At 43.2% G+C, this 17,410-nt stretch overlaps 1 protein-coding gene across 1 annotated transcript; it reads left to right on the plus strand.

Moving 5' to 3' along the window:
* Positions 1-1,362: 1,362 nt before the first annotated feature.
* Positions 1,363-15,222, plus strand: tecpr1b (tectonin beta-propeller repeat containing 1b). Its single transcript, XM_080488705.1, has 26 exons — positions 1,363-1,480; positions 1,694-1,793; positions 3,661-3,893; positions 3,990-4,172; positions 4,286-4,408; positions 4,534-4,656; positions 5,677-5,851; positions 6,325-6,425; positions 6,503-6,604; positions 7,566-7,693; positions 7,784-8,403; positions 8,540-8,655; positions 8,759-8,914; positions 9,730-9,879; positions 9,979-10,136; positions 10,381-10,508; positions 11,127-11,220; positions 11,309-11,405; positions 11,482-11,561; positions 11,653-11,709; positions 11,784-11,958; positions 12,048-12,183; positions 12,322-12,414; positions 12,493-12,599; positions 12,837-12,956; positions 14,215-15,222. Exons 3-26 carry the CDS (start codon positions 3,669-3,671, stop codon positions 14,353-14,355), a joined length of 3,588 nt encoding a protein of 1,195 aa, XP_080344831.1. The 5' UTR covers positions 1,363-1,480; positions 1,694-1,793; positions 3,661-3,668; the 3' UTR covers positions 14,356-15,222.
* The last annotated feature ends 2,188 nt before the right edge of the window (positions 15,223-17,410 follow it).

Genomic DNA, 17,410 nt, shown 5'->3' on the forward strand with positions numbered 1-17,410 from the left:
GTACTTCAGACAGTTACACTGATACATTCGTGTTCGCACGTGTTAATATTTATTTAATCCAAGTAACACTTGGTATTCAGTGTTTTTACTTGTGCTGGTGTCAGAGTGGATTTACTCTCACTCAATGGTACTGTCGCTTGGGTTCTATTTCTCAGATTCTAATATTAGATCGGTCTATTGTTTGCAGCAGGAGCGAGCAAACCAGCAGGTTTTTCATGCCACTGAAAGACTCCATGCAGTAATACAGTAGAGCACATGCAGCTTGAAGGCCTTCGTGAAAGAGTGAGCGCTGATCTGAAATTGAACGTTCACGTTTATAATAAGAAAACCTAACTTGTCTCGTCTGAAAGTGGAAAAACTGAAATATGCTAAACTCGTGAATTGTTTGCTTAATGTCTTACAAGAATCCAAAACTGGATGATTAAAAAAAAATAATAAATTGGAACAGAAGTACAAAATGTGGTTGTGGATTTTTGTTTTTTAATAATAAACAACAGTGATGCATTTAACTTAATGTGACTGTATGTAGACATTTTCACTACATATGGCACTTTATCCTGGGTCCTGGAGCCGATCAGCTGAGTCAGGATGAAGGCAGGAAGCTCCCTTGACAGTTCCCCAGTCCATCACAGGGTGAGAAACACAGAAACACAGAATCTATTCAATCCCACACCTGGGGAGAACATGCAAACTCCACAAGGAACACAGTTTAACATATCAAATTTATTAAACTTATTTATGGATGAAACTGTATTAAGCTTATACTTATTTATACTACTTATTAAGAATATATGAGTATGTAATAGTTTACGCTTATTTATGTTTGTCAGTGTTGTGTATTCAGTATTCAGAGTTAATATGTGGGACTAGAAAAGCTTAAAGTTGTTTTTGAGTTTGTGGAAACATGTTATAATTTTTACTGTACTTATTTAACTCGCAAATTAAGATTTGTTCTGCAAATTGAGGGTTTTACTGATGCTTTTTTTAATTAGTCTTCTTTTTATATAATGTGTTGACCTTTTTCAAATGTGTTTTAAAATGCTACAGGGTTGTATACAAGTTGCTGTGTGTACTAACAACATACTACGCAGCAGGTAAATCAACCAACAGACGTAGTGATTGCGCAAATATTTAGGAGTCAGGTCTCGGTGTAACATTTCGGACTGGAGACGAAGGAGTCACACCAAGCCTGCGCTTCAATAATTGATCCGTCTCTGAATTATTGAAATGTGGGGTTAATGAGCTGCAGGCAGACGGACCGATAACCTGGGACTGTGAGAATGGACCAATGGGAGCGCAGCATCTCACAGCCTCTGAAGAGTTTCGGCCAATCAGAGCAGCACTTCCTCCATTTCCCCTTGTGGAGCCGGAGTTGCACAGGAGCGTCTCTCTGGTCCCAAATGAGAATTAAATACCTCTGCGTGCATGAATGACTTTACTTCTCCCCCACAGAGGTGTTGCTCACAGCAGAGCCTCATGCGTGAGTAAAATGTTTTGTGTTTGGACATTTTGTTTCTTTATTTCTTTATTTTAGATTTAAGCCAGCTGAGTGCCGCCTGCTCCCTGAAGATGTAAACAGCTTATACCCGACTTTGCGGCATATGAGTCCATATCTCTCTGTGTTGTCATGCTGCATGGAGGGTGGGATCTCCTCTTGTTATTAACCATGGTGGCGGTGTCGGCTGTGTCCTAGCATGGGCCCGGGAGGCGGCAGGTATCGGCTGTTGCACCTGATGTCAGGACGCCCCTGTTGATATTTCCTTGACAACCGCGGATCGGACACCAACATTCAGGTAAGGCTGCTGCTGCTGCTGCTGCTGCTGCGGCTCGTTTACAACCAGTGTTTGTCATCCTGGATTTACTGGAGCGCCTGTGTGCGTCTCCGTGTGTGCGCGTAATTTACGCGTAAATTTACGCGTCGAAAAGCCCCACTGCAGTATAGCTACAAGTGCAGCATGTTAAACTGCTGTCCCACCAAAAAGAAAATACAAATAAAAATAGGAATACTCTGCAACGTGATGGATTGGATATACTACACACCCCTTCAGCTCCTGCGCCTGCGTAAAGAATAAAAAAATAATGTAAACAAAACGATATTTATCTGGACGGTATTGGATGTGTTTGTGTTACACAAGAGGTAAATAAAGGCCTGAGTGAGTCGCGGTAGCTTTGGCATAGTGACAGTCGATACAGGAGCGGATTAGTATCAGTCGATGAAGCAAGAGTCAAGCCAGCAAGTCAAAGGAAAAGCAGCTACTTCTGGTCAGGGATTTCAAACTACAAGTCATCACCCGGTTGTTTATTCCCTCCGCATGTGCATTTGGACCATTTCAAAGTATTACAGTATATGTTTATTTATACTATCGTATATGTTGCATATTTTGTTATCTGTTATAGGAGAATGGGATAGATTAGAATAAAAAAAAATATATATATATTTATTTTATTTTTGCATCAATTAATCAAGGGTGCTTTTAAGAAATTTGACATGGGATGTCATCTATCTATCTATCTATCTATCTATCTATCTATCTATCTATCTATCTATCTATCTATCTATCTATCTATCTATCTATCTATCTATCTATCTATCTATCTATCTATCTATCTATCTATCTATCTATCTATCTATCTATCAAATCTGATGCAGGCACAAAGATAAAATGCACACTTTATAGATAATCCCATAAAACAACAGGTTAAAATCTGAGACACTTAAGATGTGAGGTGACAACAATGCACCAGACGATGAGGACCAATAATCATTTAAAGTTAGACACGAGATTGTATCATGTCTATGATATCATTTCACAGCTTCCACCTCTTGTCCCCGCTTAAAGCGATCTGATTTTGAGTAAATATGTCATGATCAGTGCTCTCCAGGAGGACATCTTAAACATGCAGAGCATTAATGCAGTTACAAATTCAATATGAAGGAAAATAGTAAAACTAATTACAGCTTTGTTGTTTGATGATTTAAATGTACGAAAATGTCAATTTTGTCTCTTGGCGAGGCTTTTAATTTAGACTCAAAAATGATGATAGCTTCAGTCACATTGTGGGTGAATTTCTGTACACAATGTATGTGGAGTTTAAAATATTAGTACATGTCACATTGAATACATTTTGAATTTTTTTAAACTGCATTTACACTATTCTATTTTGCGTGGTACTTTTCTTTACCTCTGTACTCGTGTGTGCTAAGAACTATGCAGCCACTATGCAGCAGCAACATCTGTCATGTTCCTACTATGGAAATGGGACAGGAAAATCAAATCTTTTCATTCTTTTTCTTAATTTGGCAACCGGATAACTTTCAAATATTGTGTAGCTCATTTTGCCAACCGCCTCATCCTACCCTGACATCCCCAATTACAAGTATTTATGTAATCTAAACTAAAAATATAAATGCCTCTGCTTACCATTTATTTCTTTTTTCTTTTTCCCAAATGCTGTCATCATAAGAATCTGATCATTTCTTAGCTCATAGTCTGAGTACCGGAGTGGAAAAATAGCAGTAATTCTCTTGAACCTAAATGCGAGTGTAGCCTTTGCTCATAATCTCTCCAGGATATCGATAAACCTTTAAGTACACAGAGTCATGAAATATAAAATAGACAGGCTTGAAAAGAAGAGTGCTGTCTTGCTGTCTGTGTCCAGGGGCCATCATGCCCATCACGATGCTGTGGGCCGTGGACGTGTACGGCAGAGTGTACAGCCTCTCCACGGCCGGCCAGCGCTGGGAGCGAGCTGACGACATGCTGCTGGAGCTGAAGCGTGTCACGGCGGGGAAGGGCCGTTGCTGGGGCGTCGGTTGTGACCACCACATTTACCTCAATATGATGCCCAGCGAGACCTCCATCCGCTACCGGGAGGAGACCTACGAAAACCAGGTGGATTCTGAGAGATGTGTGGTGCTGCACAGTTCGTCATCACCCATCAGAGTTCTGTTAATCTGGATGTGTGTGTGTGTGTGTGTGTGTCTCCAGAGGTGGAACCCCGTAGACGGCTTCACCGACACTCTGCTGCCCACCGACCGCTGGCCGTGGAGCGACGTGACCGGGATGAATCCACAACCGCTTCACAGTTTCGAGCTGCCCTCCCGCAGCTGGGAGTGGGAGGGGGACTGGTACGTGGATCAGACCTGTGGGGGAGAACCCAGCCAAACAGGGGTGAGAAACAACGGTTCTTGATTCCTTTTTTTTTTTTTTTTTAAATACCTTTATCTAATTTTACTTCATAAAATGCGCACTCTTTGCCCTTTTGCTTCGCCTTTGCACTTTAGGGCTGGGAGTATGCTGTCGATTTCCCGGCTAACTTTTCCCCAGACAAGAAGTGGAACTCCTGCGTTCGCCGGAGACGGTGGATTCGCTACAGAAGATACATAGCACAAGGCACCTGGGCGAAGGTTTGGAGAGCCTCTGTGTTGGTTGTTCCACATATCTCTTATAATGTTTGTAGTTTCACCCCCGGTAGGGAATGAGTGACCGCAGTGTTGGAGGGAAGATTGAAGCCGATGCTTTCCTGCTGCAGATTCCCTTGGACAACCCCAAAAAACCTCCGCTGCCGCTCTGTGACATCAGCTGTGGAGGCTGGGAGATGAGCGACCAGTCGGGACGGTATCCGTACCTTTGGGGCGTCTCACAACAAGGACAGGTCTGTCTGCTGGACCATCGCCCATGTCGCTGAGGTTCAGAGTAGCTGCTGCAAAGCTCTTTCTATTTTTCACCTTAACATGAAAGAGCTGGAGCTCTGAGGGTTTTGTTTAGTAGAAAACAGAAGCATAAAGTCATTAACAATAAGTACTATTCTCCAGCTCTTGGTCACGCTTGTGTGCATTTTTTAAAACGCATTGTTTTGTTTGTTGAGGATTTGATTGTATTAATACACAGGACAAATCAAACTGTATGGAAACAAATACAGCAATGTAAACCAATCCTAACCTGCAACAGGCGTCTTACTACCTGTGGTTCACTTTTATGTTTGGCCACAAGAGGGCAGCATGACTCCATATGATATCCACAGCCAAAAGGTCCCATAAGGAGTCTTCAGCCCCTCTGTTGTGCCTCTCTGCAGCTTTATAAGAGTTGTTGCACAACAAGCAAACTTTTAGAGACTCTTGTCTTGCAATCAGAGGTGATGAATCTGACAGTTGCATTATTTTTTTCAAATTTAATATTTCATCTAAGATGCATGAAGTCACTATCCTGTCACGTTTCATAAAAGATAGTTTGATTTGATGTGGACAGAAAATAGACATTACTCTTCTTAATTCTATAACTTAATCAATACAACATAAACTACAGTTTTGGCTCACTTCTCAAAGGTCAACTGGACTCAGTCAATGTCTTAGAAAATGTTTCATCTTTTCTAGATTAGGCTGTCTAGTAAATTACTTTGAGATGTCTCCTACCTGGAAAGACAAGATTATGCATCAACAGTTTGGGCTTACATGCATATCTAGAAATTAAAGCATATGACCAGGGTTTATCTTCATTTTGAAGGTTAAATAGGTTTTGAGGCTCGAGAAAATTTATACTTAATTGATAAAGGGCAAAAAGTCACCGGTCACCAGCCGTTCAAGTCTTGACTGAATTCACGAATCAGCTAGAGTTAGAGATTAAATATAAAAATTGATCATCGTCGCAATGTAATGACACATCTTGTATCTGGCAGGTGTGGTTCAGGGAGGGTATCCACCCTCGGGTCCCGGAGGGCTCCACATGGGAGGAAGTGGAAGTGTCCAAGGAGGTGGCTCAGTTATCAGCTGGACCTGGAGACCTGCTGTGGGCTTTACTGTGGGATGGAAACCTGCTGGTTCGCACTGGTCTCAGCCTGGACAGCCCAACTGGTCAGCATGCAGCGGGGCACACATGTTATGACGACAGTTTGTCTCACTTGGCCTTGCTTTGTTTACTTCGGTAGTCTCTCATCAGGATCATTGTGTGTTTACGGGAGTGATATTATGACAGGAAGAGTTTAAGATCATCATGCAGCTGCTGACAAGTCTATTCTAGGTTAATTGCCAGTGCTGCTTTCTTGTTGGGATCAGTTTCTTTATTAAAATAACATCTGATTGACCTTGAAAGTATAATCTAACCACCAAAGTATAAAAAATAAGTTATTTTGTGAGAGTTTTCTGTGTTTGCCAGAGTAAACTCAAACAATATTGTCATGTGAATAGAAAGCCACATCCATAGAATTGCAACGCCTCATCTGTTGGGTTATGTTCATTAAGCATTTAAAGTACCATTAACATGACCTTCAGTGTTTTGCTGCCGTTTCTTTGAATGCACTTGTTTGAGCCTATGCTCCGGCTGACAGGCACATCGTGGGTGGAAGTGGAATCACCAGTAAAGGAGGTTGAAGCACTTTATGTGGCCGTGGGAGTCAGTGTGGTCTGGGTGGTCACTAAAGACTACAAGGTGAATCAACACTCCACCCATGTGTCATTTACTGGGGCGCTGTGGTTCATGTGGCAGTAACATATGTGTATCTCCAGGTGTGGTTCAGGCGTGGCGTGAATTCGCACAATCCCTGTGGTTCTGGCTGGATCAGCATCGGAGGAGAGATGATGATGGTGGATGTTGGACTCAATGACCAGGTATAAGATATTACTGTTGATGTGGATAAGTGTGAGGTTCCCCTTGGAGCAATATTCAAAGCACAAGTAGACAACCATAAAATCCCCTAATCTGATTCTATTTGTTACATTCAATTAATCCAAGACGCAAGTAATGAAGATTCAATAGTGCAGTCACTGTTTCTAGGAAATTCCACCATAACTACGTTTTTAAAAGAAAAGTACCACCACTATGTCGCTGTACTGGACACAGAGTTCTAATTTAAAAGTTACTGCAGTCAGCTTCTTCTCCACACGGCTTCTGCACATCGAGCTGCTTCCCCTCTAACCGTTTCACTTCGCCCTCCCTTTGGATCTGGTTTCAGGACGAGCCAGATCAGGGCTTAAGAGGGGGGTCAAGGCAGAAAGTCTTCGCTCCTGTGTCTCACTGCTGAAGACTTTGCTTGCATTGCAAACCCACATCTCACACCTCCTCCCTCTCGGTCTCTCGCTCGTGTCCCTCTGCTGCCTCTTAGCCTTGAGTCGTGCCCTGAAGTTGCCATGTAACACGAGTAAACCCAGCCCTTCCAGCCAATGCCCCAGCAGTAGCGCCTCAGCCCCAGCCTTATATATCCCCAGACTATATTCCTACTGGCCTGACATATGGGAGACTCCCTAATTAGAAGCTGGCCAAGCCGTCGTCATCATATCCCATATTTCATATTTCACGGTTGCAATTATGGGTATGGCTTGAGTGAGGTGGTGGGAGCCAGTGTTACAGTATATGGCCTTATAAAGTAACAGTTGCTTGTGTCCTGTCTGTGCCTCCGATATGTTGTTGAAGAGGAAATTGAATATGTTGTATTGTACACAAGTTATGGATTCTGTAGATTAGTCTTGTTTGCTCTTAAATTTCATAAAATAATAATTTGCCATTTATTAATAAAAGTATCTTGTTACAGCAGTCTTATATGTCTGTATGTGGTCTATCTTTTATTCCTAGGTGTGGGCAGTTGGTGAAGACCGTGGTCTGTATTTTAGAATGGGTGTGACACCATCTGAGCCAAGTGGAAATGGCTGGATCCCCGTTTCTGGCCAATGGGGCCACAATAAAGAAGTTCTTCCACACAGGTCTGCATAAATAACTGAATTCAATCGTAACATGTGATGTTTTGTTTTTTTCTCTGTCTCATCATTTTCACTGTTTGTGTTGTTTGACAGGGACGACTGTGAGTTCAGCGGCCAGTTAACCGAGGCCTCGCAAGCCTCAGTTCTGAGCTGCACTGACTCAGACTCAGAATTAGGTCCCGTTGACCCTCAGAATGGCACAACTCAAACCCCGGTCCTGGAGGCAGAAGCACCCTCTGTAGTCCCCTTAGGTGGAACCAACACACCGACGCCCCCGCCGGAAACTGAAAACCCCCCAGCAGCCCCTCAGCCAGACGCCCCCAAGCCTTTCATCCCCGCCAGCGACAGCTTCATCAACAGCCTGGTTTCTGACCGTGACAGAACTTCCACGCCACAACCGTCAATCGCAGAGATACCACGGGAAGAAGTCAAAGAGCTGCCCTCAGCGCCGGTGCTCCTGACCCCCGCTGAGGCCGCAGAACATGACGTTCCCTGGATGAACGTGGACCTGGAGGGGGCGGAGGCTGCCCGGAGCACGCAGGCAGCAGGGCCTTTGTTGAAGGGCGAAGGCAGCACCGCTGCCACTTACGCCTTGGGGACTCTGGAGAGCTCTCAGGCTGTCGGGGAGGAAGACGGGCCCGTTTGGTCCTGGATCTCTGGTGGAGGTTGTGATGTGGATGCAAGTTCACAGATTAGCTGGCTTAGTCCTGCAGGTATATAGAAATAGAAATCATGTTTATCTTGTTGACACTCCAAAAAGTCACAAATCTGACCAAATTGAGCCGTAAGTTGAGATGTTGCGATTTTGACGTCCCACTTTTCTATCTCTGTGGGCTGATTGTCCATCAGGTCCTCTCACCAACTCGTTGTCCCTGACTCCGGTCCAGTCGGCAGCCTGGAGAGAGCAGCCACAACAGCAGGAACCCAAAGATGAAATCAGCAAGAAGCCACTGGAGAGAAGCAACGTAAGACCAGCTTTTGTTTGTGTCAGGACCATTTTTTTTTTTGTTTCCATGGCGTCTCTCTTTCTTCTCTCGTCCAAATGTCTTTTTTTGTGTCCCTCGCCAGTCGGTGTGGGTGCGTAAAGGGACGCTGCGCTGGTGGAGAGATTGGAAACCTCACCGCTGGGTGGACGTGGGCGTCGCTCTTGAACAGTCCACCAAGTCTGATGGCAGGAAGCACAGCATTTTCTTTGTCTATTACACACAGTATGATGAGAAAAAGGTTGGTTTTGTTAATAATGTCAATTTCAATCAGTTTTATACAACATTTGATACCTTCTCCTAGGTCAGGGGTCTACAGCTTTTCTCATCAAAAGAGCCGTTCTTGTCTTCAATAAAATTCTTCTGGACCCACAAAACATGTTTAATCATGAAGGATCACACAGATTATAAAATTATTTATGTGGTTTTGCGAAACATACATTCATGACATTTCGTGACTACAGACTAGAAAAAACTTTTGTAGCCATTTTCAGCAGTTCTAACCTTCGTATCCGACTTTAACTGATTCAGCTCGGTTGGTTAGTTTAGCCATTTTGACTTTCGACCATTTTTGGTTTTTATGGTCATGTTGGTTACTTTAGTGATTTTAACTTCTGTTTTGATAAATTTTTGCTCCATTCTTGACAGTTTCAAACATTTTGGGTACTTTTTTGGCCAATCTTCATTCTAACATTTTTTTTTTTCTAGTTTTTTCGACTTTTTTTCATCGCAGTTTTAGCCTTTTTAACCATTTTAGCTTGGGAAGTCTTTTTGAAAATAAGCCAGGTATGCAAATAAAAATGTTCAAAAGATAATAGTAGGATGACAGTTGTCTTGCTACCTGAAGACAGCTTTTACTCCCAATAAATCAAACTCTGTTTATACTCAAGAGACAATAGTGGCTTGAGCTTGGTATCATTGCTATATCTTTGCTTGCTGAATGTTGACAATATAAAGTGAATATTTTATTAACTGTACGGGTGGTCAGTTGTGTGGTAGGAATGTTTCCTCTTCAGCCGTCTCTTGCTCACTCTCTTCTCGTTCTTTTCGTCTCAGTACCTCCATGTGTTTATAAATGAAGTGACGGTGTTGGTTCCAGTGCTCAGGGACTGCCACTATGCCTTTGCTGTGTACACAGCTGAAAGGACCAAGCAGAGGTGGCCTTTGGTCCTGGCAGCACAGAGCGAAAGAGACATGAATGACTGGGTACAATGTCTTTCTTTCTTTTTTTTTTTTCATTTATTTTTAACTGATCATTTACAGAACAAAGCTGGTGATCTTCATCACTGTGTCCTTTGTGCTCAGTTGTGCCTGTTGTCTGACTGTTGCTGTGAGTGTCGAGGGATCACAGGTCCCCCGTCCAGACAGGCCCTGTGGTCCACCACCTCCAAGGGAGACATCATGGTCCACGATCCGTCCTTCTCACTGGAGACTTCTGTACACACTATGGCCTGTGACCTCATGTGAGACTGAAGATTTTATATTTCTATAGATTTTCTTTCTTCAGAACATAATTTCCCCCTCCTTTTTATTATTTTCTTCGGCTTGCACTATCACAATTCTGCAACATGCCATTTTAACATGCTACTAACACGCTAACGTCGACTTAAAGTGGGTTTAGTTTGTGCCGGTCCGCTTCAAAACTGTCTTTCTGTGCTAACAATGCTGTGGCTAATGCTGAGGTGCTTCCGCTGTGTGGTGCTGCAGGTTTTGGCGACAGGTCCCGGGCCACCTGCACCGTGTAGAATCTAACAGTCTGGGGCTGGTGTGGGGCATCGGGTGGGACGGCACTGCCTGGGTCTACAGTGGGCTCTATGGGCAGCAGCCCAACCCGGGTAAACATGTCCCCTAGGCAGTTACCCATGTTCCCTACAGCTTACCATAGCTTGCAATCATTTTTGAAGCTCTGAATGTTGTGAATATATTTAAAGTTACATTTGGTGCACTCTTACATTATTATGGGATCCAGTTTAGCAGCTCTGCCTTCAATTCTGCCATCACAACGGTAATAAAGCTCCATTATAGCATGGAATAATTGGATAGGTATTCAAATTTCATGATATTAGATATTCTTCCTTTAAAAGAAATGACAGCCACAATTATCCCAATGGGGAAAAAAAAAAAAAAACTGAGGAAATCCTCAGTTTGGCAGAATATTTGTTCTGCCATACGAGATCATGTTATAGTGTACGAGTGTACCGCGTGGTCATTGAGTGTGTTTAGTCAGGAACAGAGATTATGGTCATTAACATGACTGTTTCCTATCAACGATAGATGAAGTTATACTGACCAGGCTGAGAAAACATTTTTGTGTGACGTGAAATTGCTTTAGCATAGTTTGAGCCTCTGCCATTCCTTCCACTCTTTAGAGCCTGTAGAGTCACTCATACGTATCAAGAAACGTCATGCATTTGCCCGCATTAACCATTTGTCTCCGTCTGTGTCGACTGCAGGAGAAGCCTCTCAAATGCATCAGCAGACCGATGTCAGAAGTGTGCATGTGTATGAGAATCAAAGGTGGAACCCAATGACGGGATACACCGACAAGTATGACAACTTCCTATTTGACAGTTTTAGAACTTTTTTTTGCTGGAAGCCCTTAAATGTAATCTGTCATGATGCCCCACTTATCCAGAGGACTCCCCACTGACCGCCCTATGTGGAGTGATGAGGGTGGATTGAGAGAGTGCACCAAAGGCAACACACACCCTCCCTCCCCTCTGTGGTCGTGGGTAGGTGGATGTCGATTTTTCTAGAATTCCTCCTGTGCCTTTACGCTACTTGTTATAATGTTTCACTCTGCTTCAGGTATCAGAGTGGACCATGGACTATAATGTCCCTGGAGGCACAGACAAAGAGGGCTGGCAGTATGCTGCAGACTTCCCCACGTACGTGACAACTTCCAAACACGGATTTACACCAAAAACCCACATACGAACACGACGGCAAGGTTTTGTCTGAATCTGCTCTTTTCTACAGGACGTTTCATGGCCACAAAACCATGAAAGACTTTGTTCGGCGCAGAAGATGGACGAGGTAAATGATACAACTCTGTGGTTTGTAAGTCACTGTTTGTGCAGCGTCTTTAAGGTCACACGTCTCGCTCGCAGGAAGTGTAAGATCACAGTGAGAGGCCCATGGCAGCAGGTCCCGCCCATCTGTTTGAGTGACATCTCTCTGATGCCATGTCTGGCTCAAAGCAGAATGGAGCAGGTGCCTGTTTGGGCCCTCAGCGACAAGGGAGAGGTGCTGTGCCGCCTGGGAGTCAGCCCCCAAAACCCAGCGGTAAGAAACGCCATCGCCACGGTTTCTGACAAGCCTCGGAGTTCGGTTAGTTTCAGATCTTAACCGACCTCGTCTGTAAACTCTCACAGGGAAGCTCCTGGCTCCACGTGGGAACAGACCAGCCTTTTAAGTCCATCTCTATCGGCGGAGCCAACCAGGTGTGGGCCATCGCCAAGGATGGAGCTGTGTTTTACAGAGGATCAGTGTCCCCACAAAACCCAGCAGGTTCACAATTTTTATCCGCAAGCAACTTTAACCTTAGAGAATGTGATCAGGACTATCAAAATATAAATATTGTGGAAAAATGTAATGCAACTTCCATAAAGCATGTAGACTTCTTTCAGAGTGTTTGTTTACCTGCAGGGGAGTGCTGGTACCACATCCCATCCCCCCCGAGACAGACCCTTAGACATCTGTCAGTTGGACGAACCTCGGTCTTTGCTGTGGACGAAAACAGTGAGAAGGATCAGATTTTACTAGATTAAAATCGGAGGATGTGAGCTAATAAATAATCTATTTATTAATGTGATGCAGGCAACCTTTGGTACAGACAGGGTCTCACCCCCAGCTACCCTCAGGGCTCCGCCTGGGAGCTCATCTCCAACAACGTCACCACGGTGTCCGTCGGACCGCTGGACCAGGTCGGTATAAGTACAGGTCGCTGGGAAATCATTTCAAAGTTGAGAACTGGATATTTTCTGAAGGCTTTAGAAATGCACAGGTTGGGGTCACAGGGCAAGCAGAGAGACAGACAATGACGAGACAAAGGCTTAAAAACACACGAGGAGAGCAAGCCCAACCCTGACTCAACCGGCATCACCTTGTAACGAGGATGTAATGCATGGATGTTCACTTTCTAATGTCTTTTTTTTGTCCAGGTTTGGATCATAGCAGATGGAGTCCCCGGCTTCCCCAGTGAGACCCCTGGAGCCGTCTGCCACAGGCTGGGTCTGGGGCCCATGCAGCCCAAGGGCCAGTCCTGGGACTACGGTATAGGGGTGAGTCCCAAATCACACACTCCATCTTACACAATATGAACTGTATAAAAGGAAAAGACCATATCTGGTACTGCTGCTGGCTCATAAATAGCTATGATAAATCTTGAATGTTCAAAGAACACTGGAGCTCTGTTTGAGAGCATATGGAAGAATAGAAATATGGAATTCTGGATACAATCAGGAAGGAATTTGAGGCTGAATGAGCAGATGGATTCTAACATCTCTACCCACTTTTACCCTTCTTACAGCCCATGTTAATAATAATTGTTTTGGGAACAAATTCAACAACAAAGCCTTAAACAAGACCCCCCCCCCCCCCCCTTTTTTATTACATCATTACAAATGTGTTAGGATATTTTTATGTCCTGTCCTCAGCCTCTGCACAGTAGCACTGTTGCGCACATGTAAGGTGAAGCTTCCAGAGCGACAGTCACAATCCCCTGACTTGAACCACACCGACGATCCGACGAGGGAGAACTTAAACATGCTGCACATAGAAGACGAGCCTAAAAATACCGCCGGAGCTGAAGTGACATGCAGGGAAGAGTTGGTGAAAATACCTCAATCAAGAATAGAAAGCCTTGCCGGCTGCAATGTCTGCCAAGTGGGGGAGCTGCTGACGTAGTGCGGCGCTCAGACGTTTGCACCTGTCACAATTACGTTCTTTTCCTTTTCTTATAAGTTCACAGAGTCAAAAGTAAACATCTGGGCATGGTCTTATTCACTGGACTTCGGTAGTGGGTGAAAAGGGCAAATTCCCCATCGCAAATGTTTGCCCACAGCTTGATATGACGGGATCAAGGTGGGGATTATCTGATCCCTACTGGGGTGAGAGGGGGATTCACTTCTTGCCCCTCGGGGAGCCCTGCAGGGCCCGGTGTGACATCTGAATTTCTGAGTTCAACTGGAATTCAAAACCATTCATAAACTTGTATAATTACATATTAATGATAACATGGTGGATTTAACTTTAAAAGCAGGGGTCTTAAACTCCTAGCCCACAAGCCAGAGGTGGAGTAGAGACCACCAATTTATCAATAGGTTTCAATGAAGGCCTTAAAAATAGAGAAAAACATTCTGGATTAATGTTAGCACTCTTTGTATTTGCACATGAAATAGTTATGATATATATATATATATATTTTTGGGACAATTTGAGTTCAGTACTTTCATTGTTACTTCTTGCGACGCTGTGGCATTTGTCATCTCCCTCTAGTGGACGAATTGAACATCACCAAATCTTCCACGTGTGTTTCAGGGAGGATGGGAGCACATCAGCGTGAGAGGAAACTCTGCAGAGGCTCCACGCGGCCCCCACCTTCCTCTCGCCGGGGCCTCACGCAGCCCGGCCCCCCAGCGGTCTCCAGCCCAAGTGAACGGGAACGCCGTGTGTGTGTAGCGCCCCTCCAATCGTCTATCCCCCCGCCCCACCGTGCCTGGATTGACAGTACATTTGTCTCCTCAGACCATTCCCAGCAGCCCCTATCCCTTCCCGTAGAGGGAATGCACAATTGTACCACTGAGGTTCAGACTGTCGTTCGGATCCATGGATGAATGTTGCTCACCGACTTGTTTCTACAACAGAAACGATGTCAACATTGAGTGAAGGAAGTAGATCTCACTGTCTCGTGGAACCAAAATAGAAAGGAAAAAACTAAACAAAAACGAGTGCATGTGTTTGCTCTTCCCAGGCTTTGGCTACTGGTTATCATAGGGTTTATAAATAGCTTTTATTCTTCAAAATATTGTGAGCGAGGTGGGATTTCGATGAAGGGCTCGGGCTTGGATCACCAAACGACGTTCAAACACAGTCGACTGTAGCCTGACTTGTACTGGTCTGTAGGATTTTGTTTTTGTGTCTTGTTTTGCTCGTCTTACATCTGCATGTGAATTTATTTATCAACTATTAATTATACCATGCATTTGTTGACTGTTGTATTTTCTGTTATTGGCTCATTTCGACCTGTTACATGTTTGCGATGGAGTGATTTTAATACAAACTGCAACGACAAGCCTCCCTCGACACCGAGGGCTTTATAACAGTAACACCGGCTAAAATTTGAGATATTCGTACTGTATGAAGTCAAATCGCTCTTCCCCCACCAGATCATAACCTCTGCGCAAGAAAGACGTTCTTCCTGTCGGTATAAACACATCCACATAACTGCTAACGACTGTTGACGCTGCAGCAGGTCCGAGCGTCACCATTTCTCGACATTCATCTTACAAGGGCATTGAAATGTGAAATAAACGTCTGGAACTGGCATTGTTTGGGTCATCGTTTGTACTTTGTTAGCAATCTGACCTAACTAGTTGAAACGATAACAAAAAAAGAGACATGTCATTGTCCCACCTTTTGTGTTATTAAAAAAAACCCAATAAAAACACAAATGTTAAGGTTAGACAATATCAACACTGGCATTGGTGTATTCCATTATAAAATTGACAAAACTTTGTTTCCTCTGGGAAAAGAAATTAAAAAAACCTACATGAAAGAGGAAGAACAAACATCACACAGAAAAGAGTCAAACTCGAGTGTTTCTGGTAACCACACCATCATAGAGTGTAAAATGTTTATATACAATAATGCTGTCAATTAAATTCATTTCAGTTCAGCGCCCAGATAAATTCCAATTTGATCTTTACTGGGCTGTATTATTATAATAATCACAACTTGGAACTATTTCCTTTTGTTTTAATACAAATAAATACAAGTATGTGAAGGTTTTTTCTCAATGTCTTTGTACAAAATCTCAAAAAATATCTAAACTTGGAACATTTGGCTTTTAATTAACTCTTTCAATTTTGAAAATAACAACTTTGCTTTGCCATATGGTCTCGCGGGCTGGAGCCTCTCTGCTCTGGACCGCGATCCATATGTTAAACAGAACATTACCATATAATCTTCTTCAAATCTTAATCCTTGGATTAACCAAATAACTGAAAATCACACCAATTTAAATTATGGACAGAAACCTTGGGAAAAAAAAAACAAAAAAAACATGCAAACTCCCATTCCTACATCCTGAATCTTCAATCTGACAATATTATAAACAACAGCTTTCATTTTTTTCATTGAACATGCAACTCATGACAGAATAAACCCGTAAATAGAAGTTCATTTGCATTTATTTTCATATTAAACAGTGTAATTATAAACATTTCATTCAATTACACTAAGCATGATCAATATGAAGTAAAAATATCTTTTTTTTTAAATCTACAATTTTTTTTTTTTTTAAGGACAACAATTTCACATCTGCTTTTGTGTCTTAATTTAACTGCTTTTAAGCTGATGACTGTGTGATATGTTCCTCGGATTCAACTCAGCTTTTACAAAATGAAATCTCATACCTACAACTCAGTTACATCATTTCCCATTTACAGACAAAAAGAGAGAGAGCGAGAGAGCGAGAGAGAGAGAGCGAGAGAAAAAAAATTAACATTTATATACATCAGTACAGTTCAACATTAAGTTACATTTCTCAAATGTGCAAGATTAAGCAAACATATACTGTAGTCAAATAAAACAACATTTCTTTAAATAGATGTTCAAGTTTAACTGAAGCACAGGCTGCTGGTTTTCAACAGAGGTCGTCTAAGATACAGTGTCTTCTGTAAGGAGCGTGTGAGATGGACATTAACTAATAAGGGTGACGTATCGGGCGGTCTGTGACAAAATATCCAAGATCGCGGCGTCGTTTGTGAGATACGTACAGTAACCATACTGTACTAGAGCTTCGAATGCTTGATGGACACATGAAGATTTCAATCATCCCCCCCAAACAACCCGGCACTGTACAACCAGAGGCGACAAACGGCCAGTGAATGATGATGAAGACGCCGTCACAACAGGTTCATTAAGTTTGACTTAAGAAAAAAAAAAAAAAAAAAAAAAAAAAGGCAAACAACAACTCTGTCCTTTGACGCTCAAGTTTAAAAAAAAAAAAAAAAAAAAAAGCAGCAGCGTTTTTGTTTGTTCTGGTGACGTCCCTGCACAGCGCTGCAGAAACACCGACACGTTCAATAGGCCGTCCTATGAACTTGCAAATTTAAATCAAAGAAATTCATTGCACATTTGTTTTCAAACTGTTCTGAGACACCTAAAAATAAAAATCTCCCACACGATTCTTTTTTTCCTCCCCCCCCCCCCCCCCCCCCCCAAAAAAACTTTGTAGTGTTGATATTGAACGGAGGAGTGTGCCGCGGTGAAACCCCGGCGACGCGTGATGGAGAGACCCCGCACGTCTTCACAGGATGAAATAAAGCTGCAGAAAATCATTGACGGACGTTTTCCCAAACAACTGTCTTACAGTTCGGTCGCTCCAGCGTGGCGATCCTCGTCGTCGAGAATGACTCTTGTAAATGTTCCTTTAAAAACACAAAAAGGAATCTACAAGGCGTCGCCTCTGCGGAGGAGCTGGTCGTGTCACGATCAGCCTACAGCTTGGTTA

This window comes from Lipophrys pholis (genome assembly GCF_963383615.2).
Source record: "Lipophrys pholis genome assembly, chromosome: 19".
NCBI classification, from domain to species: Eukaryota; Metazoa; Chordata; class Actinopteri; order Blenniiformes; family Blenniidae; genus Lipophrys; species Lipophrys pholis.

Excerpts from the sequence above, each read along its gene's own strand:
- tecpr1b (XM_080488705.1), top strand. The coding sequence starts at position 3,669 with ATGCCCATCACGATGCTGTGGGCCGTGGACGTGTACGGCAGAGTGTAC. Across the intron at positions 4,409-4,533 it reads CACAAGGCACCTGGGCGAAG|ATTCCCTTGGACAACCCCAA; the intron begins GTTTGGAGAGCC and ends TTCCTGCTGCAG. Across the intron at positions 12,600-12,836 it reads CCGTCGGACCGCTGGACCAG|GTTTGGATCATAGCAGATGG; the intron begins GTCGGTATAAGT and ends TTTTTTGTCCAG.